General features: G+C 36.5%; 1 protein-coding gene across 1 annotated transcript; it reads right to left on the bottom strand.

The window, feature by feature from the left end:
• Nucleotides 1-316: 316 nt before the first annotated feature.
• Nucleotides 317-27,063, bottom strand: LOC130244170 (E3 ubiquitin-protein ligase RNF31). The gene is made up of 23 exons (XM_056476471.1): nucleotides 27,003-27,063; nucleotides 26,118-26,317; nucleotides 23,880-24,026; nucleotides 23,647-23,802; nucleotides 23,505-23,561; nucleotides 23,109-23,265; nucleotides 22,824-22,983; nucleotides 21,356-21,501; nucleotides 21,059-21,201; nucleotides 19,700-19,933; nucleotides 19,322-19,624; nucleotides 17,933-18,118; nucleotides 17,518-17,724; nucleotides 15,761-15,934; nucleotides 15,502-15,600; nucleotides 13,875-13,964; nucleotides 8,584-8,698; nucleotides 5,982-6,094; nucleotides 5,656-5,766; nucleotides 5,457-5,505; nucleotides 2,257-2,353; nucleotides 972-1,137; nucleotides 317-870 (listed from the first exon to the last, which is right to left on the bottom strand). Exons 2-23 carry the CDS (start codon nucleotides 26,313-26,315, stop codon nucleotides 820-822), a joined length of 3,159 nt encoding a protein of 1,052 aa, XP_056332446.1. The 5' UTR covers nucleotides 26,316-26,317; nucleotides 27,003-27,063; the 3' UTR covers nucleotides 317-819.
• Between the last annotated feature and the right edge of the window lie 124 nt (nucleotides 27,064-27,187).

Genomic DNA, 27,187 nt, shown 5'->3' on the forward strand with positions numbered 1-27,187 from the left:
TGTTCCAATTTACTATGACCTTTTATGTGAAGCTGCTTTGACACAATCTACATTGTAAAAGCGCTATACAAATAAAGGTGAATTGAATTGAATTGAAAACTCCCCAGAAAACCGTCAAATAGTGCTATTCAAATGATTTTCTGAATCGGTATTCATATCGCAATATTTATCAGAAAAATAAAATATCGCAATATCAGATTTTTCCAACATCGTGCAACCCTACTTCAGTGTGTCTGTAGTGACTACTGGTTTTACTGCCAGATCTTTCAAGTGGTTATTAATAATTTAGTTCTCTTTGAAACACAGACTCATTAGATTCAACTTTTTATAAATTATGTTTAATTACATATGTATATACATATTGACCCACAATTAAAACGTCATGCCATTATTTACTTTGATTGTACATCATTTGACACCGATCATCATATAAATCTGCAATGTAGTTTCTAGTTTAATTTGGTTAAACTAATAATGAAAAATGGAAAGAAAAACCATTTAAAATGCTGTTATTTAAAAAATTTTGTCCATTTAAATGTAATACAAACGGTGTCATTTTTAAATCTTCCAGCTATAATGCTATTTGATTAAAGTAAAACATGATTATTAAAAAGAAAGAGTTTTCAATCACAAAACCTTTGAGAAGTAGATGAAAGCATACAGTGTCTGCATTGTGCAAATGTGTGCAACTACATCACATTGGGAATAGGGAAGCACTGTTTAACATTCTGTTGTCCTCACAGCTAACATCAAGTGGAGCTGCGGACGCACAGGGTTAAAATAGTCAACACAGGTTAAATGAACATAGTAAAAATGTCTTCACTTCTTGCGAAGGACCTTGTCACCCAGAGGCACATCATCCATGAGTTTCTGCAGACGCGAGAGGTAAAAAAAAAGAAAAGAAAAAGAAAGCAGTTTGATAGCAGTACAAAAAGAGGTCAGGGACTGAAGAAAAGACCGTATCAACTCACCTTAAGCAGTCTTGCAAAGTATGTTTGTTCATCTTCTCTGTCCAGCAGTGTGATGTCCACATGGTATCTCCTGCAGGCTACTGTTAGCTCGTCCATTGCAAAAAGAAGGGCCGGATCAATCGAATGGCCATTTATGAGGCTGACCAGGTACTCTCGATAATGCTTACTGAAAAACAGAAGGCAACACTACTTTACCTCTAAAAAGTAGGATGAAGTATCTTGATTTTGTCTTGTCAAGAACAAAGATGTCAACCTATATGGTGAACTATCCCTTTCTCGATTCACATTTGCTTATGCTAAAAATGCACACACAATGAACGTGACATGATCAAAATACTTCATTGCATTTTTTGCATGTGAGCAATTCCATGCAAATGTGCTAAAATGGCGGCTCTATTGAACCATTCCTTCTAATAAACAACAACAGGGTAGGCGACATCTAATGTAGATATCAATGCGTTCACACTAGTTGAACATACCATACTCTGACGTCAAACAAAGCCGGGTGCAGACCAAAAGTGCTAGTGTGAAAAAGAAGTCCACACTGATTGATAAAAATGCTATCTTGTTGTTGTTTTATTTTTATCCAAGCTTATTTTTGTTTTATTTTACAAGCCTAGTAGTTTTGCTTTCACTGTAAAAAACAATATGGTCCAATCCATCACAATATGGTGGGGGGCAACAACAATGCTACAAGTTAAAGAACAAAATTTAAAATATATATTAAAAAAAAATCTCTTTGGGTTTAAAATATTAGTCTTTGGGACTCTACAGATCTTACATATGCATGAACAACTTATGTCATTTGACCCAAATGATTTTAAATGACTAAATTAAGGTCTGTGTTATTTTAAATTAAAGTAGTGTTATTAACTACTGTATTTAGTCTTTTAAACTCGAAACTATTCTGTTAGCCAAAATAAATAAATAAATTAATAAAAATGATTGAAAACAAGCTTCAAAATGATTCCTTTAAAACGATCAAGCCCTACTTCTATATCATTGCCCCTTTACCCAAACAATTCCTCAATTTGATCAGTTACTGTCAAAACTGTTGTAGCTGGCAGCAAAACGAATGGTGAAGTATCTGTTTTGACATGTTTGTTTGTTGTAACCTCATTTCGATCATTTAAATCATACCATTGTGCTGTCATTTTCAAGTATTCAGGTATTCTTTCTGATCCCAGAAAAGCAAGACAACGCAAATGACAAAAAACACTGATATGCATTTGAGAGATTTGAGAGTACAGGGAGCAGTCAACATGATAACAGTGAAGTCACTCACTCGCAGAGTCCCGCCTGACCCGGCTGAGTCTGAGCACCACATGGAGAATCGGTCGGACGAGGCCCTTCATCTTTCTGCTCGATCACTCCACACACACCTGACGCAAAAAAATAGAAGTAAATAAATAAATAAAAGCAAAAGATGCATTGGGGAGAGGCAGAGTGTTTTCGAGGGAGATATTTTCAGGAAAGAGAAAAAGTGGATCAAAGTGTGAACTAAAGCTGCATGGAGTAGGTGTATGTGTGTGTTTCACGACGATTTCATGGTACAAATATAGCTTTGGGTCCGAGAAGCTGTAATTGGATGGCAGTTTTAGTTGGAAAACAGTGCTTTGCTTTATGATGTCCAGCTTTTAGGCTTTCATTACAGTAAAAGCAATTTTGTTCCACTGGGCAATTGAGATAAAGCGCAAAATTGGAAGCAAACTGGACTTTAAGATGGAGACAGACAAATTAGATGAGGAGACAGACGCAGACAGACAGATTATAGAAGCAGATAAGACCGATAAGATGGCTAGTGGCTACACAGTCAGAATTAACTAAATTAATGAAGGCTCTTTCACACCAAGGACAATCCACTTCCATTTCGGAGAACTTCAGTCTCAAAAGAACTTAAACATATCAGTTCATATAATAAGGTTGAGCTGTAAATAATCCATATACATAGTGTAAACTGAATGAGATGCACTTTTGGCTTTGTGCTTCGATATTTTTGTGAATCACCCATTCAATTTTTTTTAAAGGGTCAAAGCCTCTTGGAGTTCACTGCTTTTTTTGTTCCTAAATAATATGTTCTCTTTGTTTTCCATACAGCAGCGGTTCCCACAGTTTATTTGCCTGAGACCCCCTTTTCCCCCGGAAAAGTGAGGCCCCCCCTCCACATTTAATGATATTAATCGCTCATAAAAGTTTGCAATAGGTATAACAAAAAAGGTTGTTTTCAAACAAACAGTATGTTTATTACTATAGCAAGATATGTTTATGCACAAATAATAGCCTAATGTAAAATACAAAAGCAAAACATCAGTGGGCCATTTGTATTGAGTACACTTTGCGGTATTGGGGATGAGTCGTCTACAAATGTCTTATTAATTTGGACGGCCTCATGCATTCATTAGCAAGAACTTTGGTGCACATAATGCACTGTGGCTGGGTCAGGGATTCTTTGCTTAGAGAAAATGGAATAAAATCATAGTTAATTTTGGGTTTCCAGTATTGCTAACACTGTGAGCCGAAATGTTTGGAGCTCCCTCACCAGAGACACAAATTAGTCCATTTTTTGGTCAACCAGGGGATAAAATGAACTAAGACAACGTGATAATTCCCATAATGTTCCACAGCTTAAAAAGTTTTTAAAATATGACACGACTACCCACCGAACTTGCTGAGGCCCCCTTGTGAGCCAGGACCCCCCTGTTGGGAACCGCTGCCATACAGTACAGTAATATTCAACATATCCATAATATTGCCCCTAAAATAAATGTCTCAAGTTTTTAGGGCTTTTTATGGTCTGCTGAAAGTTCACTGTACCCGTTATCTTTTTAAACACTTAAATGTTTACAGTTTGGCATACGTTATTCCCCTGATTTACACAAAGCATCATGTGAAAAGGTGGATAATATTAATAAAAAAAAACACTTCTTTTTTTTAGAAATGAAAATGTCTAAAATTCATTCAATTTTCTTCAGCTTAGTCTCTATTTCAGAAGTCGACAGTGGGAATGCACCCACAACTATTCCAGCATATGTTTTACGCAGCGGATGCCCTTTCAGCTGCAACCCAGTACTGGGAAACACTCATACACACTCCTTCACTACGGCCAATTTGGTTTATTCAATTCACCTATACCGCATGTCTTTAGACTGTGGGGGAAACCCGGCGCAGTAGGGTCTTAAAACAGCGACCTTCTTGCTATGAGGCAGTGCTAACCACTGAGCCACCATGCCGCACAATGTCTAAAATAATGACAATAATAACAATAATAATAATAAAAAGTTGTGTAGTGCCACAATTCCTTGAAATCACTTTCCAAACCTATTTTTCTCATGACTGATAAAAACATTCAAACAGAATTTAAACAGATTTTAAGAGTACAAGCATTTAAAGCAGAAAACAACAACAGTGCAATGCATGCTCACAGTAAACAGAATATTATTAGTGTGTATTAGTGTGCGGACACCGTATCACAATTGTCAATCCTGATGAGAATAAGCCTTAAAGGGATACAGTAGTTCACCCAGAAATGAAAATTTTCTCCCCATTTCCTCACACTCAGCTGGTTCTAAACCTTTATGAATTTCATTCTTTGATTGAACACAACAAAAAATAAATAAATTGGAAGCATATTTGGAAAAGGCAGCCATTGACATCCATAATAAGAACAGGAAATACTATGGAAGTCAATAGCTATGTTTTTATCTAACTATTTTTTATGCGCATTTTGGATATGCGCATAAAAACGATTGATGGAAACGCCAAGATGTGCATACATTTTGAAAATGCACATTAAAAACATATGCGCATAGCTGAGTAGGATAAACTTTTTATTCGACAAGTAAAACTGCGCATAAACTATGATGGAAACACTTTTACCAAACAATTTCCAGAATACGCATTAAAAAAGTCATGTGATTTTGTTATAAGAGATCATGTGATGATAAAAATATGTGTGAATAGACTGTAAAACATCTAATATGTTGTTTTGGTCAATCTAAAACGACTTAAACATTTCAGTATTGGTATTATTATATTATTAATTACCTGCAGAACTGTCAAGAGTGTCTGTGCTCCACGTCTAACACCTTCTAACGTCACTTCAAACCTTCATTGCTTGTTGGAATTGTCTTCTGAGGTGAATGTCATTCATTAAATGAAGAAAAGATTCACGCAACTTCTCCTACCGCAGAAAACTCTGTTTTTACTGTTGATATTTGGCGCCAGTTAATCAGGAAGTGACGATTTTGTTCTCTTTGACTCGTTGGATGGAAACGCTGCTTTATTTGCACGTTTTTTATGCGATATTCCAGTTTTCCGCATAAATTTAATTAGCATTTTTGGATGGAAACATAGCTAATGGTTGCTTTTTCCCCATTATTCTTCAGTATACGTTTTGAATTCAACAGAAGAAGAGTAAATGAATCTACAATTTCTTCATTTCTGGGTGAACTATCGCATTAAACTTTCTTACAAATAAACACATACCAGTCTGTGCTCCTGGTGCAGTTTCAGTATTGTAGTTCACCCCTTTTTTCTGTGGACACAAAATGTGACGTTTAAACAAGTTTCTGAAATAAAACGATGGCAATGAGAAGTGATATTTCACAACCAACCCTGGCACACGAGTGCTGTGAGCGTGGCTGTGTAGGAGGAAGTGTGTGCGTGCGCGTGTGTGTGCGTGTACCTGCAGTAAGGCCTGAAGCCTGGCAGGCTCCCAGTCTCGGAGGTAGAAGAGGCAGTCTCTGGGGTGATGGGCATGCAGACCTGTCACAGTACACTGGTTCACTGCACATGTCTGCCAGAGAAGGAGTGAGCAAGAGTGTGAGGGAAAGAGGATGAATAAAAAGGAGCAAAGAATCTGTGCTTTGGAAAAAGATGCTACTTTTAGCCATGTTCGTAGCTGGCTTCAAAACTGAATATCACAGTCGCGTGGAGCGCCGTATAGCGCGCGCATGGAGCTACAAATAGACACAAATAATCCTTCGACAACAAGAAGAGACAGGAACTCACTGTGTGGAAGGGGTTGTTACATCCACTGCAGAACTGATATCTGCACTGAGAACAGCTGAAGTGCATGCAGCCGCCCCTGGCCAGAGCATACTGGAACCTACAGTTAGGACAAGCTACAGAAAGACACGAGTAAAAACACTGCGTAGAATTTTTCATATAATATAAACATTCATTCATTCATTTTCCCTTGGCTCAGTCCCTTATTTTTCAGGGGCCACCACAGAGGCATGAACCGCCAACTATTCTGGGATATGTTTTACGCAGCGGATGCCCTTCCAACACTGGGAAACACATTTCATTACAGCCAATTTAGTTCATCCAATTCACCTATAGCGCATGTCTTTTGACTGTGGGGGAAACAGGAGCACCCGGAGGAAACCCACACGAACATGGGGAGAACATGCAAACTCCACACAGAAATGCCAACTGGCTCAGCTGAAACTCGAACCAGCAACCTGCTTGCAGTGAGGCGACAGTGCTAACCACTGAGCAGCCATAATATAAACAAAAGCATAATTTACGCACTGTGTTAGTGTTTGTCTGCTGTCGTGGCTATAATCAAATAGTAACTATTAAACGTGAGCTATATGTGCAGGAATTAAGGTAAAGCAGAATAAGAAAGGTTTTTTATCAGAAAGTGCTGATGAAGGTTAACTTGAGACATAGCAACACAAAACCGAAACAAATGATCCTTATGCTGTAAAGAAATTGAATTTAACTCTAACAAAATACAAAACACTGGAGGGAATAGTTGAATTCATCTGGGGCTTTCAATCTTTCAAATGCTACAGACTCCCAAATATAATATGAAGGATCCCATCGTAAAACGTAAAAGGCAACTATGTAAAAGGCACATATAGTTTCTAAATGTGAAACATAAAAACTATTATTAAATTATAAATAAGTCTAAAATATTATTTGAAAAAGAAAATAACTTATTTTATTATAATATGTATTCATTTCAAACTAAATCTACATCATTTATTTATTTGAATCTTATTCAGGGTATATGCAGGAAAGAGAATTTCAATACCTTTTAACCTCATCGCCACTTTAAGTTCTAATCAGTATCAAACCATTAACTTAACATACGGTTGTTAAGAAACAGTTAAATAAAACGACGGAGCACAACCAATCAACAGAACTCAGAAAAGCTCGGAAGAAACAAAGCTTAAAAAGAAATTAATTACGCGGTTGTTTTCAGTGACAGGTTTCAGCCACTGTTTAAACTCGCCTTTCTTCAACCAGGAGTGCGTAAACTTATATTTTCCCATTTTGCTATCTGTTTCTCTCTATGTTTCGCTAGATGTGGGGAGCGTCACATCACCTTCCTGTGTTGGTCGCAAATTACGTAACATCACCTGGACGGAGGAGCTTGGCCGGACCCGCCCCGGCCCGAACCAATCACGTGGATAGAGCACTCCACTGTTAATATTAGGAGGAAAATAAATATATGCTTTTTTGGAGTCAAACACTTTGGACAACGCTTGAACAAAATTTAAGATCTCGTAAAAACTTAATACCTTTTAAGAGCCTTAATTTTCTCATAACTGATTTATCAACTTTTAATACTTTTTAAGACCTTGCGGACACCCTGTTATTTAAACATATTGTATTCAATCTTTGAAACTTATTTTAAACAAAATTTCAATCCTTTATATTTTAATCTTATTTAATCATATTTATTCATTCATTCATTAATTTCTTTTCAGCTTAGTCCCTTTATTAATTAGGGGCCGCCACAGTGGAATGAACCGCCAACTTATCCAGCACATGTTTTACACAGGAGATGCCCTTTCAGCTGCAACCCAACACTCGAAAACACCCATATACTCTTGCATTCACACACATACACTACGGCCAATTTAGCTTATTCAATTCACCTATGGCGCATGTATTTGGACTGTGAGGGAAACCGAAGCACCTGGAGGAAACCCACACAAACACGCGGAAAGCATGAGCACAGAAATGCCAACTGACCCAGCCAGGGCTTGAACCAGTGACCTTCTTGCTGTGAGGCGATTGTGCTACCCACTGCGTAACCATGTCACCTAATAATAATTTTAAGATGATTTTTTTGTTACTTGTAAGTACTTTTTCTATGTAATCTTTTAAAAATGCACTTTCATTTACATTAATTTACATCCTTATCTTAATAAAAGTGACAGTTTAGTATAAAAATGTTTGTAAACTTATAATAAGAGCTTACTTTCTATAGTTGAACATTTCAGACCGCTAAATTGACAGCTGTAGATTCAGGAAACCAGAGTGAAACAGAGACAGCCTTAAGTAAAGCTTCTGTGTAATCACTAATCTCTCTCTCTCTCACTCTCGTTCGAGGTGTGAATAAGTCAGAATAAAAATGTCTGCGAGTTATAAACACCCAGCATTAATACTTCATTTGGTTTTGGGCCAAACATAACATAACAAAACAAATAAACAGATCGCATGAGAAGACAACATGTTTCCTAAGGTTAATTCTGTCGTGATGAACTCTGTTAGTCAAAGTGGTGCAGAGGCAGTGACGATACGTTATCTGTGCATTAGAAAGGTGAAAGCACAGGTTCGACAGTCTTCTAGAGCAGACCAAAAGCCGACTCACTGATGCCGTTGTCACGCAGGTATCCAGCCAAACCCTGCCTCTGATATTCAGGATCATTCTCTCGCTTCCACAGCTGGAATTGCTCGCACGAGAGACCCATGTGCTGTGGTTCCCACTGCAGATACAGACAAACACATACAGAGTGAGGACGACATTCACAACTTCATACAGTAAAACATTAGTTCATTTTTTTAGTAAAAGGCACAATATGTCAGATTTTGTCATCAAAATACCTAAAAATCACTAGGACAGTGTTATGTATTTTGCTGACTAATGTGCTTAAATTATCTCAGATGTTTAAAACAATTATCAAATACAGAAAAACAAACAGCTTTAACTACACTCAAAATATTTTTTTTCTTGTTCAAACTACTTAATTAAAATAAGCTGAAACAACACAATTCCTGAGATTTCATTGTTACAGCTTAATTTTATTATGTTCAATCCACATAAATTTGTTAAAAGTGTTAAGTTAACTTAATCGATTTGTGGTGAGACAACATGAATGAATTGTGTGGAACCCTGCATTTTTTACAGTGTAGTGACATGGACCATGTTAATTTTTATGCCATGCTAATGTCATACATCTTTAATTTCTGGTTTGGCTTTATAGAAAACAGAGAAATGTTTTGCGGATTTCCAAAAATCAAATTAATTTATTAACTATTAGAATTACCCATAGTTTCCGCTATATTCATTCTTCCATGGCGGGGTGCCACGGCAAAATTCATCCCGCCACGGCTACATTACAGCTTCTCATTCAAAATATATATATTTTTTTTAATAGCGGGTTATAATCGCACCAAAACCTATTAAAGGGTAAGTGAATTATAACAGCGCAAACTTTTCTGCAACCGTAGTAGTGCTGTGCGTCATTTGTTTAACCCTTTAAGGTTACGTGCTGACTGGCTGACTGACAGGTGCGTGATGCGTGAGACCCAGCAAACACGACGTATAGCCGCTTCACTTTACTTCAGGACGCATTAATACCGCTCTGTAGGTCTATTGGACACATTCATAAATATATAGCAACTCTAATAAATGCTGGAGACATACTACTTACATAAACGCACTAAATCGCACTTCAGCAGCGTTTATTTGAGAGCACACAAGAAGATGTACGCGCTGTTGAAGCGGCTTATATTTGAGGGGGCGTGCAAGAAGTTTTGTGCACGAGCAGAGGAAATCAGCGCGCAAGCAAAGAGATTTGCATGCTGTAGGCTATTACATAAATGCAATCTCGATTTCTAATACTGCGCTCACGACATTTGTCATTGAAATAACGTCACAGGTAATTGGTAGATCTGTGTAAAAAAAGGCCTGCCGCCACAGCTGGAAAAAATTCTAGAGGAAACACTGTTACCGTATTTTATCCATAACCTACAGAATATAAAAATAGTATTTAATAGTTGCATAAAAAAAACACGCAAATAAAAAGCCATTCCTTTAAATTGCGACCCCTGGATTGTACCATATACATTAATGACACATCAATTGCGACAGTTGCAGCAGATTGATTTTACGGCACCGTGGTAAACTTTGACACCTTTACGGCACTCACATTTTGTACATAACAAAAATAAAACTTTTTAAAAAAAGATCATTTCTTTTTTTAAATTACGACTGATTATTACATTAAACAAATGAATGAATGACAAATCTATATATTTGTCTGTTTTTTAGACTGCACAAAGCAGCATTATAACAGAAGCCCTAAAATGTATTTAGTTTGATGAAACAACGCTGCTTCTTCCTCACGTGATCATGACTGGAAAAACCTGAAGCAGCCGACTGTGGCGTAATAAAAGCTCTGCAACTTTTTTCCCACCAAAATGGCTTCAGTGCTCTCATTTCAACAACTTTCAGTCTTACTCTTCTTCATAGTACCATCATAATTAGTTTTGAATATATTAGCTCATTTTTGAACATAATTTCTGCTGCAGGATCGTATGATATGATGACAACTCCCATGATTCCAAACTCAGTCACTGTGTCATCAAATTACTTAGAGTTTTGTGAAAGTGCTCTCTCTTGCAATGAATAGACTGTACATTTAAGCTGACGGAATGAAAGATTAACAAATATACGGTATGCACGAAAATTATTAATACATACTGTAAATAAGTAAAACATTAAAAATGATTCGAATAATTGTGAGTAATAAAACAGCAGTATTAAACTATTGCACTAAAATATAAAAGAACTAGAATGCACAGGGAGAAAAATCGGTTTCTTTTTCGCAAATCTGTTTTGATCAAAAAGACAATTAGGCAGAAAAAATCTCCACATGCATTTATAGATAATGGTCAGTTCAGATGCACTAAAATAAATTACGAATTTTCTTTTGAAACATAAATATGAGAGTTTGTCTTGGATTAATGATTCACCAGAATTAATCTGAAATGCTTTCAGTGCACACATACATATGGGATAGTCTGTTACATATGTATGAGTCGATGCATTGGGCTTCCTTCATTACATATACATATAAGAGTGTTCACTTCTAATGCACCACTGACTAGAATGAATCAGACTTTATGTTATTATACATGCATATAAGAGAGTTCTTTTCAGATGAAAAATTCACTAGAATGAATCAGGCTTCTTTTGCTGCACATATATATGAGAGAAGTGGTTTCAGATTAAATTAATTCATTTTTGTTGTTACACCAACAGAAGAGAATGTTTGTTTTGGATGAGCGATTTACCAAAATTAATCAGGATATCAATCATTCCAAGTACGTATGCAAGAGTTTGTTTCATAATGACGATTCCCCAGAATGAAACTCACTTTTTATTATCACACATACATACAAAAGAGTTCATTTCAGATTAATGACTTGCCAGAATTAAGCCCTCTTTCTGTTATTACACATACAGTGCCTATAGAAAATCATCATACCCTCTGAAAATCTATACCTTTACTCGCATTCAATCCTGTAATTTCAAAAAATCTTTAGGATAAAAGGTACACATTAGGAGAAAGCTACAAAAACATTACAAACGCCGTAAAACTTATTTGGAATGTGATTTGATTTCAGGCTGTATGACAAATAAAGTCATTATTTGAAAGGGGTATGATGATTCTCTATAGGCACTGTACATTCATTATGGATGAACAATTCACTAGAATGAATCAGATTTACCATCTATACACCTAAATAAGATAAGATGTTTTGAATGAATAAATTATTTTATCAGATTGAAAGTTTCTCTGTCGTTACGTATTTCTAGCTTGTTTTGAATTCAATGGATAATTTACTGCAGAATTGGAAAGAAGACACTAATTTGAATCTGATACTGAAAAACACACAAAGTTAGAGGAACAGATCACCCAAAAATCTAAATTGCAGAATAATTTACTCTGCCTCAAGTCATCCTCTGTGTATCAATTTCTTTATTCATATGAACACAGTCAGGGTGCACTCACGCTAGACTATGCGAACCATGCCTGTGCGTGTTTTTACCGGTTCGTTTGACAAGTGTGAGTGCTCCGAATTGTGCCCAAGCATATTTCAGTCGGCCGGCCCTGGCGACTGAGTGCAAAACTGAAGATGCAACGTCACTTTTAAGGTACTGTTTCATATGAATTCATTCAACATTCTTAGTTTTCCATGAAAGCGAACTGTCATAGTTATTAAAACTGTCAGCTGCACCTTCAGCAAACCTCCTAATGCACTTTTATGAAAATTTATGAGCGTTAAAAGTGGTGGATCTGTTCTGCAAAATATTGGACTGCGTGTCACTGCATCGCAAACGACTAAAAATAATACAAAACAGTATAACTAAAGCAATGTTCACTGTGCTGAGCAAGAGCGCTTGTCTTGCTGTTAAACTAAACAGTTGCATCATCGATGATGCAAGCATGCTCCAACTCGGAAGATAAAAATGCAGTAGGACAAGCACACTTTGGCACGGTTTAAGGCAACTGTGCCTAGTGTGAGTACTCAAATAAGTTTTAAACATAATCCTGGCTCTTCCATGCTGTATTGAGTGTAGTGGTCCTTTTTTCAAGCTTCTTAAAGTAAATAAATACATCATAAACCTAACCAGCATGTTTACACATTCGGTTAGATGTTATTTTGTAACAAAAACATTTCTCATTTTTAAAATGATAAACTTAGATCACTGACTTACGATGGCTGCCGAATGTGCATTGATGACAACTTCTTGGCTTGACATTCAATGATAATGATAAAAATGATAAAATAACAAATACAGATGTGACTCGAGCTCTTACAGTGAAATCCTCCGATTTTTTAACTTCTAGTTTTCCACTTTCAATTAGTTTAGTTTCCCTCGTTTAGTTATCCTTATTCGTTTTTAAACTTTGAATGCATCTTACTGTATGTCATCCGTCATAAGTCATGTCAGAGATCAGCCATAATGTTAAAAATTTGGCAGCCGGTGATCAGTGATTTGAAGTCAGTGATTTAATTTTATTATATTTATAAAATTTTAACTATTTTTCTACACGAACATATCAATCTGCTCCATAAGACATGCGTTAACCCCCTGTGAGATAAATGCAATCCGTTAGCATAATATATCTTTAAAACGCAGTCCCTCCCCTGCCGTCCAAAGCCACACATTAAAGATGACAGAGACCCACTAGATTATGTCATTTGCCAGTTAGAAAACTTTATAGTACTTTATAATACTACTATTCTCAATGAAAAACTGTATCATATCTAGCACATTTTCAGTAGTGAAGCAAGCAAAACTTGTCATGTGCAATATTTTATGCATGCAAGGATTGCTGGTTTCACTCTCTCATGCGCTTTGTCCTAAAGTGACTACTGTATGATTAGTGCTTGGCCCGCGGAGCGCAGGAATTACATTTATTACTAAGCCATACTTACATGCTATTTCAGACCAAATATTCAGAGTAGCATGGTACAAATCTACATTTGTTGACAGACAGTTTGGGCTTCTTATCAGAATTATGAGAATTGTCAGCCTTATGGCTTATCCAGAATATAAAAATACATTTAGATCATTTACTTTAATCAGTACTTTTGGATTGTGAAGAGACTTATAACCAGCACAACAAAAAATCTTTCTGAAAACAATCACCTACTGCATGTTTAGGATCCAGGATAAAACTTTAAAACTACTTCAACTGTGTTCACCTTAAAGAAGAATGTCATATACTGTTCACAGAGGATGGCTATTACTTTAAGAGTGTCACTAGTTATTTACTCCCAAAACACTCATGCTAATTTTCTGCAATCTCACAAGATCACTGCAGATCTGTTTCATGCCTTCAGGGGAAAAAACAAAACACTTACTGTTTTTTTGCACTGAGCACAAAAGCTTTTCCTGCACTGGCTACAGGTGACCTTGAGTTGATCGTCGTCATAGATGAAGCCGTATGAGCACTGTGGCAAAGAGATGAGAGTGATGCACAAGCAGCAAACTTAAAGACACTGCTTTTCATATCACTGTGGAATCTTGTTGAATGAGAATACAGCTTTTGATACCACTTGTAAAGTTTCTGATCAGATGCCAAAAGCTAACGACAAATGGTACTACTACACAATTGAAGGTAATTCTTAGCCCTGCTGCTGTGAAAATATTATTCTTTTAAAAAATATTTCTAAAGTGCTGTTCAAAAGAGATTTTTTTTTTACATAATATATAATATATATACATATTTACACACAATAAACACATTTTTAAACATAAGTTTTAATAACTAATTTCCAATAATTACATTGTTTAGTTTTTGCCATGCTGAAAGTATATAAGTATCATATTTGGTAGTTATTTTACAAGATACTAGTATTCAGCCTAAAGTGTTATTTAAAGGCTTAACTAGGTTAATTAATTTAACGAGGAAAGATGGGTTAATTAGACAAATCATTGGACAGTAATAGTGTTTGTTTTTGTAGCCAATCAGAAAAATGTTAAGGGGATAAAATTGATCTTTAAAGGGCACCTGTGATGAAAATCATCTTTTGCAAGCTGTTTGGACAGAACTGTGTGTATGGTATAGTGTGTCCACTGTCTTACTGAATATAAACCCAACAAAGCAGACACGCACGTCGGAGCGGTGGGCGGGGAGAAGAAGCTCATCTAGATTTAAAGTCACAGGCTACAAAAACAGCTACATAGCCCTCAAGATCAATTCACCTTATTCTTCGCGTATGAGTGGGCGCAGCCATTTGAATCTTTTTGGCTCGAGACTTCCGGTCTCATTCACATCCATTCATTTTTAGAGGTTAAAAACAGCTTGTAATGCTGCTTTATGTTGCCAACTGATCTTTTCTTATTATTTTATTCTACTTTTTATGTATAATCATGCAAACACTTGTTTGTAGAGCGAGTAGTGTGACCGTTTTCTGCAGTTTATTATTTCTAGTCATTTCTCCCATAGGCAACTGAATCGGAAGTCCTAAAACAATCGCAAAAACGAGCGCACTTCCGCATTGAAGAATAAGGTCAATAATCTGATGAGTATTTTGAGCTGAAACTTTACAGACACATTCTTACATCTTGTAAAAGAGAAAAAATGTGTGACCTTTAAAAATATTTTTACAGATTTAAAACCTGCTTTTATTCCATGCCAAACTAAAATTCTTTCTACATAAGAAAAAAATATAATAGGAAATGTTGTGAAAATTTTCCTTGCTCTGTTAAATTTATTTGAGCAAGAATTTAAATTAAGAGAGCTAACAATTTTGCCTTCAATTGTGTTCTGCAATAATCTCAGATGATCACAAGATGATTTACCTTTTATAAATGGTTAACAATTTGGCATCTGTTTTTGTCAAAGATTCACTGTAATGTGTGGTATAATTTAACAGTGGTCAGAAATAGCAGCTGTGATTGAGATTTTACAAAGTAGAGGCTTGGAAGCCCAAAACAGCATTTCATACATCAAAAGGTAACAAGCAGATGTGAGGGCTCACTCACATGACTGCACCACAGAAACTTTGGGTCCTTGATGAGAGCCTGCTCAGTCAGCTTCTTGTGGAAGAGCTCATACACCTCTTGTTCAAGACAATCCCTGAGCTGGCCAGTCACACACAAACACACATGCACAAGAGATTACTTCAGACATTACGATGAGAAGCTTGAAGTCCACTTATACTGTATGCTGGTGTGTTCTAACTCATGACGCAGTACAGCGCTGGTCATCTTTGTTGTTGTATTATTTTGCTCCGTGCAGTACCTGTATGTCCAGTGTGGAGAAGTAGCTGTTAAGGTGCTCGGGGTCGTTGATGTCAGGCTCTGTGCAGACAGGACACACCATGTCTCTGATGTGTTTGTCTCTCACTGCTATAGTGAAATGCTGCTGGAAACAGCCACAGCACACCGAGCACTGGCATGATGTCAGAGACCGCATCTGAGAAATACAGAAAAAAATAAGAAAATAACACAGATAAAAATAAAAACATTTTAAAAAACCATAGTCCTGACTCAGGATGAGGTGCTTTCACAGATTTGCTAATAAATTTACAGCATGTTTGCATATAGGGATTGTTAAAAGGAGTCTGCAGTCTGTCCTGTCACTGTTACTCACTGTCATGTTGTTAGAAAACCTGTATGACTTTCCTTTCTCCATGGAACACAATAAATACATATATACAGTGTTTCCTCTAGGATTTTTTCCAGCTGTGGTGGCAGGTCTTTTACCCAGATCTTCCAACTACCTATGGTGTTATTTCAATGACAAAGTCGTGAGCGCAGAATTATAAGAGGAATGACAGATTTCCTCTGTTCGTGCACAAAACTTTTTGCACGCCCTCAAATAAACGCTGCTGACGTGCGATTTAGTATGTCTATGTAACGACTATGTCTCCAACTTTTATTACATTTGCTAGGAATATTTAGAAATGCTGGCCCGTAGCCAGGGGGGTTCAAGTGGTTCGGAAGACCCACCCCTCACTGTCAAAGTTCCAGAATTTGTCCCATACATGAGCTCATTTGTCCTATTTTGACTGCTATGCCATCTTCGCTGGCTGTCGCTTCAGCATGACTTTAGCTAATCAGTTTTGGCCAATTATTTTAATTTTATAATCTGATGTAAGAGAAGTCATTTTGTTTTAAACATTACATTATGTAACATTTTACAAGTAACTTTTATTTCAAGTCTTGGACTTATTCTTGAAACAAAAATGACAAGTGAAGCACCAAAGGTGTGAAGCACCAAAAGCGCACTATATTAAATGTTATCCATGAACTTTATAATGTACTTTTTTTTTTTTTTTACAAAAGAGGCTATAAAAATCTTGAAGCTCTACATTATAGTATTATTAAATTATCATTATGTTTTAATTATTATTTTTTCATTGAAATGGCCAAATTCTGACTGAGGACAGGTGAATGTGCTGGCCAGTTTGTTATTTGTCTAATAAATGACAATAGGCTACAGTTTTTATATATAAACTTTAACAGATTCCTATTTTTTCCTAATGATATATGATGTAATTAATGGGTATTCAAAAAAAAAAGTTTTGTTTTTTTCATTTTTCTAGCAAATCTTTAAATAGTGTGGTTATGCTGACATCCGGCTAGCTAATCCAGCAAAAAATTAATGCTGCTCAAAATGTTACTAAAATGTAGAATTTAATGTGTGATAAATAGAAACGGGGCATATAACTGCAAAAAGGTCCACTTTTTGAAATAAAACCCCACCTTTTTTACCAGGTTGGCTACGGGTTGGCTACGGGCCTGAAATGTATGTCTTAAATATCAAATACCAAGGTGAAATAATGATCCATAATTCTTCAGTATCAAGGATATTTTAGTGCAAAAAAGTGACCTATATTAGTGACCTGTACTTACAGCTCTAGACAACTCGATGGCAAGTAAATGAAAGATTGATGATGATTTCTATGCGAAATCTCTTTTTAACAGTACGAGGACATACAAGGTAATGAGACCCATGTAAAAAGTGCAAGATTTGAAGCAGCTGACGCAAATTACCTTGCTGTGGGGAAAAACTGACAGGCAGATGGGGCATTCTTTGTTCAGCACGCGTCGAATGAAGTCCCGGTCAGGTGATTCACGCACAGCCTGAACCACGTCTTCCAATGTGTAATTGACTGCAGGGTCCCTTAGCAAAGACAAAATCAGCTCACAGCGCCCCCAACTGGGCAGATCAAACACTGCTAGGAGCCTACGGCAAACATGCTGAACAAAAAAATAAGAAAACCCAGGTTATGTTTAATAACATTACATTCAATTTAACACTGACCAGCATGAATATCTTTGGCAGCCTGGGAAAAAAATATAGAGCACAAAATATGATAAAACTAAGAAGCAAAGATTGTTTTGAATTGTGGCGTGATAGTACTGCAGTGTCTCAGTGAAAGCTGCATTAAGGTTAAAGGGCGGTCACCTGTTTATCTGGATGGTTGATGTCGATGGGGGGCTCTGGTTCTTCGCTCCACATGCGCTGATGGAAGGGCTCCAGTAAAGGGCGCTGCAGCAGGACGAGAGCCCCCCTCACATCCCCTCCGCTCTGCCTCAGTGCTTCTTCACAGCGGGTCGCATCATTAAAGCCCAGAGAGCCAAGCTCTTTTACCTAACAAACAAAAACAAGTTAATTTATTCAATTGAATTTAAAATGGAATTCGTTTTGTACATTTACTAGGAATGCATCAATATTTACAAATTGGCTGATACTGAAAAGTCAATAAATAATTTCAGGTTATGTAATAATAAATATTAAAAAATACAAATTAAACCGTGAACATTTTCTGCTTGTTAGACTATTTCATCATTGTAACAAGAGGCAATTCAATCATAACTTAATGTTAAAACAGCTATCATAACATTATTTATCAATATGTGGCTCTTTTTGGATTCTCAGAGGATATAGAAATTCAAAATGTAAAACAAAAAATACACTAGGACCCTTGTTTTTGTTTACATTCCTCAAAACCCAAACTCGGTCTTGGAGGGCCGGTGTCCTGGAGAGTTTATCTTCAACTTGCTTCAACACACCTTCCAGGAAGTTTCTAGTACCTTATCTAGTAAGAGCTTGATTAGCTGGTTCAGGTGTGTTAGATTAGGTTTAGAGCTAAATTCTCCATAATACCGGCCCTCCAGGACCAAGTTTGGACACCACTGGTCTGTACTGAATGAAAAATTAATGGATGAATATACTGTATAACACTATATTATAAATCACCAAGTTATTTTGTCAAGCATCAAATATAGATATTCATTTTGAGATATTAAAACTTCATCAATTAATATAGTAATATTCAGTAATGTCAAATATTATAATTTAGTAATAATAATAATTATTATTATATTAATATTAGTTATTTTAAAGATTAACTTTAAGTGTGCCTTTGATGATAGAAGAAGTATTTTTAATTAAATTGCATGCATAATTAAATACGCAATATCAGTTGATTTAATAAAAATAAAATGATAATTGTTAAGTGTATATTCCAATTTTACTTTGAACATTTACTTTGGAGAAGTACACTTGAACATTTACTTTGAATTTATGTTTACTAGGACAATAATAACATTGATTTAATATTATTACTACTATTATATAAAATCTTATCAAAATATCTTTACTACAAGCTTGGCTGAAATGTTTATGTCAGCTTTTTTGCCGTGCATTTCCCCCCAAACTTTAATAGTAGCCTATTAAAGTTACATAACTGCCTATTTTGGAAAGTCTAGAAGAAACAAATAAATTCCCCCTAAATTAAAGCCATATGGTCCACCGGGAGCTTTCTTTGCTGTTACTGAATGCAGAACTCACTTTAACTCTGCGGTCTCTGAGAGCCTGTCTAACGGCCTTCTCATTATCGCCACCTGCTGTCAGCCAAGCACGTTTAGCTTCTGCTCTGGACAGGGGCACAGGGTTGCCCTTTAGTCCATCATGGCCATTGTTCCCCCCTGAACCATTGGGCTCTTGCTGACACGATGCAGCCATCACACAGATCTCATCAAGCACATGAGGGAGCTCTGTCTTCAGCCAATCATGCGGCGTTACGTTACTGTTTCCTGACACACGCATGCTGGTGTAAACCTCCTCTGGGCTCACTCCTTTCTTCTCTCCCTCCTGAGAAAATATAAGGATGCCTAATTACTTATGATGGTGCCCAAGCCACAATGACAATACATATATCAGACTTACGCGAATGAGCTGAATAAGTTTGAGCCCGTCCTCCTTCATCAGTTTCTGTCGCTTTAAATCAGGGTCTTCGGTGGGCGTGGTTTTGGGTGTGGCTGAAGGAGGTAGGAGGTCCTTGACTGGTGATAGTGGAAGGGGCTTAGAGGGTGATATGGAAGGCTCTGATCTTGATAGACAACACATGTCGCATACAGTCGATGGTGTCCGGTTGACGTATGTACAAAACTGGCAAATCCACTGAATGACAGAAGAGAAAAAGTCGGCTTGATTCAGAATGAGACGTTTGCATTGGTAAATCTGAATATGATTAGAAGCACAAATATGCTGATTCATTATATGTTTTAAAAACTCATTTACTAAATGGAGAAAGGGGGGAAAGTTTAGAGGGTTTTGCAACACAGTTTATATTAACCAGTAATTGAATCAATTCAATTGCACTGAGACTATTGGAGCAAAACAAAACTTGAACTGAACTTTGCTGGATGATGACACTGTGACTATTGTAGAGCTGCTGTTTCTGATTTACATTGGGATTTACATGAATTGGGATGGATAACGACAGTTTTGCTTTCTGTAAAGCTGAAGCCTGAACCATGAAGCCAGATTAGCTGTATATCTAGTTAAGTTTCTGTTTAGTTTGCACCAATTCTGAGACTTCGGTACTGTAAAGGTAGCTCAGCTGTCTTTGAGAGTCGCTTTACAATAGAATTTAAATTGCTTTCATACTGAAGCCAGTTTTAACATTTTTTTACACAATACATGAAGGAAGAGCTAGATAAAAACTCCAAGATGTGCATAAAATCAAGAAACGGGAAAACGCATTTAACCAATAACACTGATGAATTTGTCTCAACAGATCATGTGACAGGATAACTGGACAAACCAGCAGATCTCATTGAACACAATCTCAAATATTGTATCGATCCTTCTAAAATGAAAAAGTTGATCATAAAAATGCTTAGAATTGTCAAAGAAGATTGTTCCAAGGATCAGGCATCTGGCTTTGAAGCTCAACACAAGATATGACAATTTAATATGATGTTTGTCATTTGTTCATTCTGAGGGGGCGGTACATTTTAAGTAGGAAGAAAGTCCTACAGTACGTTCCATTTTTATTATTGATTGCTCTCCCAGGTTTCCAGAAAGTGACAATTTCGTTCTCTTGAATGCATAGGATTGATACTGTTTTATTTGCAAATAAATGATGAAATATTCATTTACATTGGAGGGAAGCAAGTTTGTTACTATGAAGCTGTTTAGAAACTGTCGTTGTTATACAAAACACTATATAATTCAAAGTGACTTGATTTACTGGCAAAGAAATTACGCACATGCTATTTAAAATCTAGGAGTAGGAGTCACCTGGCTGTCCATTAGTGCTGTGGAAGAGGGAGTTGCTCGTGGGGGTACGGCAGGAGGTCGGGTGGCTAGACGAGGGCGTTCGCAAACCTCACATAGAATACTGCTGCCTGCATTCACCACTGTGCAGCTTTTACACTGCCACTCTAATTGACAAAAGATGCACAAAAAACAGAATCATTACAATGACAATCAGATTTAGATGTTTATTTGTCACTCTGAATTACCAATTTGACATTTCAAAAGGTCAAGCAGCTCTGACGGTGTTTTACTGAGGGAAAAGCTGGAATACAGACTAACCAGATATTGTGGAGGGCTGTGATGACTCCTCCTGTAGTGATGGAGCAGCAGAGGACAAACGGGGACGATCGCAGGTTTCACACAAAACCTGCAGCATCGAATTTACTGTAGTGCAGTATGAACACTGCCATGTTGACAGTGATGAGCTAAGGACATGAAGACATCCAAACTTATTAAACAAAGTAATGTAGTCGGAATGGGTGTTAACTTATCGTTTGTAATCTACCAGTAGATTCTCCCCACAATAAATAGATTTCACTTATCATAATAATACCGATAAAACCTACAATCGGTCTGTGCTATGAAATATTACAGTGGTGTATGTGTGATAGCTTTGTGTGTTTGAGCCTAACATTTTTGTGACCAGACATGATTTACCATCACAAGAGAGAAGAGAGAATGAAGAACAAATCAAGCTGTTTTTTTAGTATTCAATACTGAAATAATAGACAATGTCAATTAGAATTGCATTATGAATATACTTCATGCTTATAAAATACCCAGTATGGCTTGAAGAACACATGTAATCGATATATTGCCACAAGCATTTGTTTATCGTGTTCATGTTTGATCCATTTATCGGTTTTCTGCCCTGCAGTAATCTGCTTGTTAAGTGTGACGTCACGAGAAGCAGCTTTGGGGTCCAAGCGCTCTATCAAACTGTATTAGGAGACTTGAGAAATGGTAATAATAAACATTTACAAAGCTATAAACGTTTCATGATCGCTATATATATATATATATATATATATATATATATATATATATAATATATATATATATATATATATATATATATATATATATATATATATATATATATATATATATATATCTATTCATGCCTAATATCCGATAGACAGAAAGTGATTCATTTTTATATATTGGTCAAATATTTGTGTCTGTGATGCAGCAAGTTCAGAGACTGTTGTGTACACCATGATTTTATATAAAATTCATTTTAATGTGTGATATGACTGAAAAATGGTCATAAACGAATGTTTTCTCAATCCAAATGAGTAGCGGCTTGGACCTGGAAACAGTATTCCATGTCACCGATACATCACGACATAACAAGCGGATAGCTGACATTTTTTCTTCAGTAACATGTATGTGAAAATCATGCATGAGTGCACCCTCTAGTGTCCAGTATGAATGAAACAGAAATACCATTTCAATGTATGCTCACAACACTTTGTCAAAGGTCTCAAACTCTGTCCACTGTCCTGCAAAGTTTATTTCTAGCCTGCTTCAGTACATCTGCTTGTGTATTTTATATGTATATATTTTTTATATATAGAGTTGAAAAAAAACATTTGTGAAAATTAATACTTTTTAATACACTGTATTGTAATTATCGTCATTACATTCGTTATCGCAATAAATAGCAGAAAATAAAGTTCATATCACCCATCCCTAGAAAAGTACAAAACATATTCTCTCAATGTTTTAGATCAACAGTGCTAACCTGAGTCGCTTTGTGGGTTTTGAGGAAGTCACGGGGATTCTGATGTGTGTAGACCGTCCAGAATGAGAGTGATAGAGTCTATCACATTCTGTGCAAAGCTTCTGGGTACAAGTGGGACAGTGAGCAGACACTGGAAAGATGCCACATATGGTGCAGTTCTCTGCAGAGTGACAGAAAATCAATGGAATGGACAGGAAATAACAAGGAACGCCTAATAGTAGCCATTGACAAATACAGATAGACCTTAAAAGCAAAGACGTGGGATGCTAAACATGATGTCTTTACCTGTTTGTGTAGAGGGGACCAGAGAGGAGAGTGAGAGAGCTGGACAGAAAGGAGATTTAGGCTGAGGAGGACTAGGCAGAGGTGAGGGAGTTTGTTTATCCGATGCTCTCTCACTAGGACTGAAGACAACTGCATCTGTGCTGAGTCCCTCTTCCACCTGTAGAGACATTGTATAAAAAGGGGGTTTTGGACACTCAGAATGCTGATAGCCAGTCACTATAGACCATAGTTTCAGCTAAAAGCATATTTAATTATCTACTTAAGAATAAAATGTCGTTTGTATACTATGTGGCCAAATGAGGAGTAAATTGTAAGTAAATGTTAATTTTGGGGTGAACTACCCCTTTAAATGTAGAATGGCTGAGAAAATAAATCAATCAATTAAAAAAGCATTACCTGCACAGTGAGAGAGGGAATAAGTCTTTCAAAAAACTCTGGATGAGGATGGGTGCCCTACAGGAGAGGAACAGACAGTTTAAGTGTATTTGTAGATGGTTTATTTGTAATAAACCCATTGAGTGCTTGTACAGTTTCAGACCTTGGTTAGCATGTCCAGCTCCATTCGTAGACACATGACCTCAAGAGTCACTGACGCCACCTTGCCAACATCTGGCTGGACAACTTCATCAGGAAAGCTCAAGCCATCCTGCTGCTGATTGGTGTAGCCGTACAGGTTAAGTACTGCTCTGCCACCCTGAAAGAGAAAGACAATTTAATGTGTAAGCAGATTTATATGCAGAAAAAAAGCTTCACAAATCTCATCTGCCACACCTGAATAGAGTCTACGGTGGTCCTGAAGACAGGATTGTTGTACTTTACTGTACGCCAGTACTTAGGTCTGCTGGGGTTGGTAAGATTGGAGCCATACTTCTCCAAGATGTTAAGAGCAGTAGAAAGTTTCTGCAGAAGGGCAAGGGACTAAAACAAACAAGACAAATTAATGCACAACAAAACAGTGTGAACTTTACAACCCAGAAACAACAACAGTGAATAAAAAAAGACTTAATTTTATGTGCATACAAATTAGTGGAAACTTCTGAAGAAGCTGTGAAAGATTACCCAATGCTATACATATGTATGTTACATATATGCTACATATGTTACAGTGACACCATTCATTCACATGACCTATTTAACTCCATACATTTCACTATATATGGTCAGAGCCACAACTGCCAACTGTTCCCCCTCCAATGTTTAATAGACTTGATGCTGCTCTCCTGCCCTCCAACATATTCTGACACTTTTTTGCAGTATAGGATGATAAAATTTGGCAGCATGTGTTTTAGACAGGTCTTGCTCTAATTTTGCTCATTATTGCTAAAATTGAAATGATTGACAGTCAATTCAAATGTGACAAGTGATAATCACTTAATCCACATTAAGTAAGCTTGCAGTAATAATGCACATTTTAATATTTTGACCAAGAGTGTGAATAACAATGCCAATATATAATCAGGTACATCAGCTGTTAATTGTATTTTGCCTGAATAGGTTTTTAGACTCAAAGTGCTGGTAGCGCTTCACTTAATTTATCAATCACCAAGCACCACAGTTTCTAGATAAAATTCTTTGGTCACACTTTAAAATAAGGTTTCATTAATTAATAGGGCTGAGCGATTTGCCATAAAATCAAAATCTCAATGAATTAAACATTTAACTTAATTACAATTAATGAACGATTATTTTATTTATTTGTTTTATGTTTTTGCCCTCATAGTTCACTGACAAGTTTTGTACAGTAAATATGATCAAATATTACTACTGGCAGATTTCGGAATGAAGGGTGCATTACTTGATTTTAAAATAATTGAAGTAAACACACACTATCTATGATTATTTATTGAACATTAACGCTGAACAACTGAAATTAAAAAACACATAAAAAGCGGCTCTCCGCGCCACACACCCTCATTACTGCTACCAAACCAACCAATCACAAAGCTTGCGCTACCTGTCGTTGTGATGTATAGTTACATTTTTTGAGAGGTGCGCGAGTATGCGAAGGCTGCACTTGACCATACGTGTGCGCTTGGCAGAAGCATAACATCAGAATAATATAATAAGTATAAATCATAATATAATAAATTAGCCTTATAATAATGTAAATTAGCCTTAACTGAGCGGGGTCACGTGACTCCACACACAGTAGGGAAAGTAACTAAAAAAAAATTGACCTGGAAAAATTAGATTGATTATAGGTTCTGAATGTCGATTTCGATTACTTTTTGATTAACTGCCCAGCCCTATTAATTAATGTATTTACTAAAAAAACTGATTATGAACAATACTTCTACAGCATTTATTAATCATCATTAAGTATTTACTAATGCATGATTAACATCCAAATTAATGCTTGTTAACGTTAGTAAATGCACCATGAGTTAACATGAACTAACAATGAACAACTGTATATTCATTAACTTATACAATTTTATTGTAAAGTGTAAACAAATCTTTAATATTCTACTGAAGAAAAACCAAACAAAACAGTAAACTACATCTTTTAAATGGTTAGTCCACCTAAAAGGTTATGATTCCCACTGACGTGTTAGGTAGACTCTTCTTTTAAAGCTGTATCTTCCTTTAAATACAAACCACTATAATTACTATCCCCCACATTGGTCACACTCAATCTTCAGGTTCGAAGACATGCGCTGTAGGTGAATTGAATAAGCTAAATAGGCTGTAGTGTATGTGTGTGAATGCAAGAGTGTACAGGTGTTTCCCAGTGCTGGGTTGCAGCTTTAATGGAATCTGCTGAGTAAAACAAATGCTGGATAAGTAGGCGGTTCATTCCGCTGTGGCGACCCTTGATTAATAAAGGGACTAAGTCGAAGGAAAATTAATGCTATCCCCACATTGGTCACACTCAATCTTCAGGGTTATATACTACTTCAAGTGCAACTATATGGTTCCTTCATAGGGTTAAATGTTTGCTTCCTGCTCTATTATTATTATACGCTCTTTGAACTTCTGAGTAACATGAATTATTACGCCAGCTCTCACCTCCTTCCTGTTATTGCCACTACCATTCTCTGTCAACATGATTTCGGCAGCTATACAGCGATACTTGCTGGAGGGTGGAAGGGGGATGTTGGCCATAGCTTCCACCCCTGCCCTCATCTCCTGGGCAGAACCTGGAGAAGATAAACTGCCCTCCGCATTCACCCTCACCTCCTCCAGCTGATCAGTGAGAGAGGCCATAGCTGAAAGTGAAAGGCAAAAGTCGCAAAGGGCCTACATTTATTGAGATCATTGTTTCTCATGTCACAGCATAGGGAACAAATTAAATTAATTGTAGTTTGGTTAATTGTTAACTTTATTTAGTGCATGTAGTGGCATTACACAAGGTGGCTTATTGATTTATTGTTTGAAGCTTAAACAAGTCAACAGAACATTTATTTACATTCTTATCAAACATACATACTCCTTCTCTCGTTTATTTGTTGTTACTGTTAACGTTGTATAGATATAAACGACTGTCATAACATTTAAAAGGCCTGTATGAATTTATTTATATAAAAATACACGTTAGCTAATATGCTAGCCATCCGGAGAATGGAAAGTGAAACCATAACAACTCACACGAAGCTTGTTAGCTACTTCGTTCTTTAAAATTAAATGTTAATTTCTAGTTAAATACCTTGATAAACTTGTGTTCTGTAGTCTTCGTTGTTATTTTTCTGCCATTTAACGTTACAGACATACTAAAAACCCTCTAACATTACCGTTTCTATTGAAGCTAGCAGGCTAACACTTAGGAAATAATGTTACCGTCAAAAACTCGTCAGCGACAAGTTTACGTCTAATCTTATCATCGCTAAATCTGTGCTTTTTAAGTAATCTGTCTGACGTTTTCCACGAGCTGTCGATAAATATTAACATACTCACCGCGTACTGACAGTGCTGCTCTCTCTCATTCACTCATACGTAAACCTGAAAAACATGTGACCACCGCACAGAGGCGCTGTGAGGACACTGCATTTCATCAACAAAACAGTTCTTGTAAATGGATAAACAAGTAAATATGGCAACGATTGAATGAATGAATGACAGGAAATGTTACAGGATTCTAA

Source organism: Danio aesculapii, chromosome 2 (assembly GCF_903798145.1).
Source record: "Danio aesculapii chromosome 2, fDanAes4.1, whole genome shotgun sequence".
Classification (NCBI taxonomy): domain Eukaryota; kingdom Metazoa; phylum Chordata; class Actinopteri; order Cypriniformes; family Danionidae; genus Danio; species Danio aesculapii.

Bases quoted from the DNA above. Each gene is read 5' to 3' on its own strand.
- LOC130244170 (XM_056476471.1), bottom strand. From the start codon at position 26,315: ATGGCCTCTCTCACTGATCAGCTGGAGGAGGTGAGGGTGAATGCGGAG. The intron at 15,601-15,760 runs GTACTGCACGGA...GTGACTGGCCAG, and splicing joins TCTCCACACTGGACATACAG to CTCAGGGATTGTCTTGAACA. The intron at 871-971 runs GTGAGTTGATAC...TCGCGTCTGCAG, and splicing joins ACTTTGCAAGACTGCTTAAG to AAACTCATGGATGATGTGCC.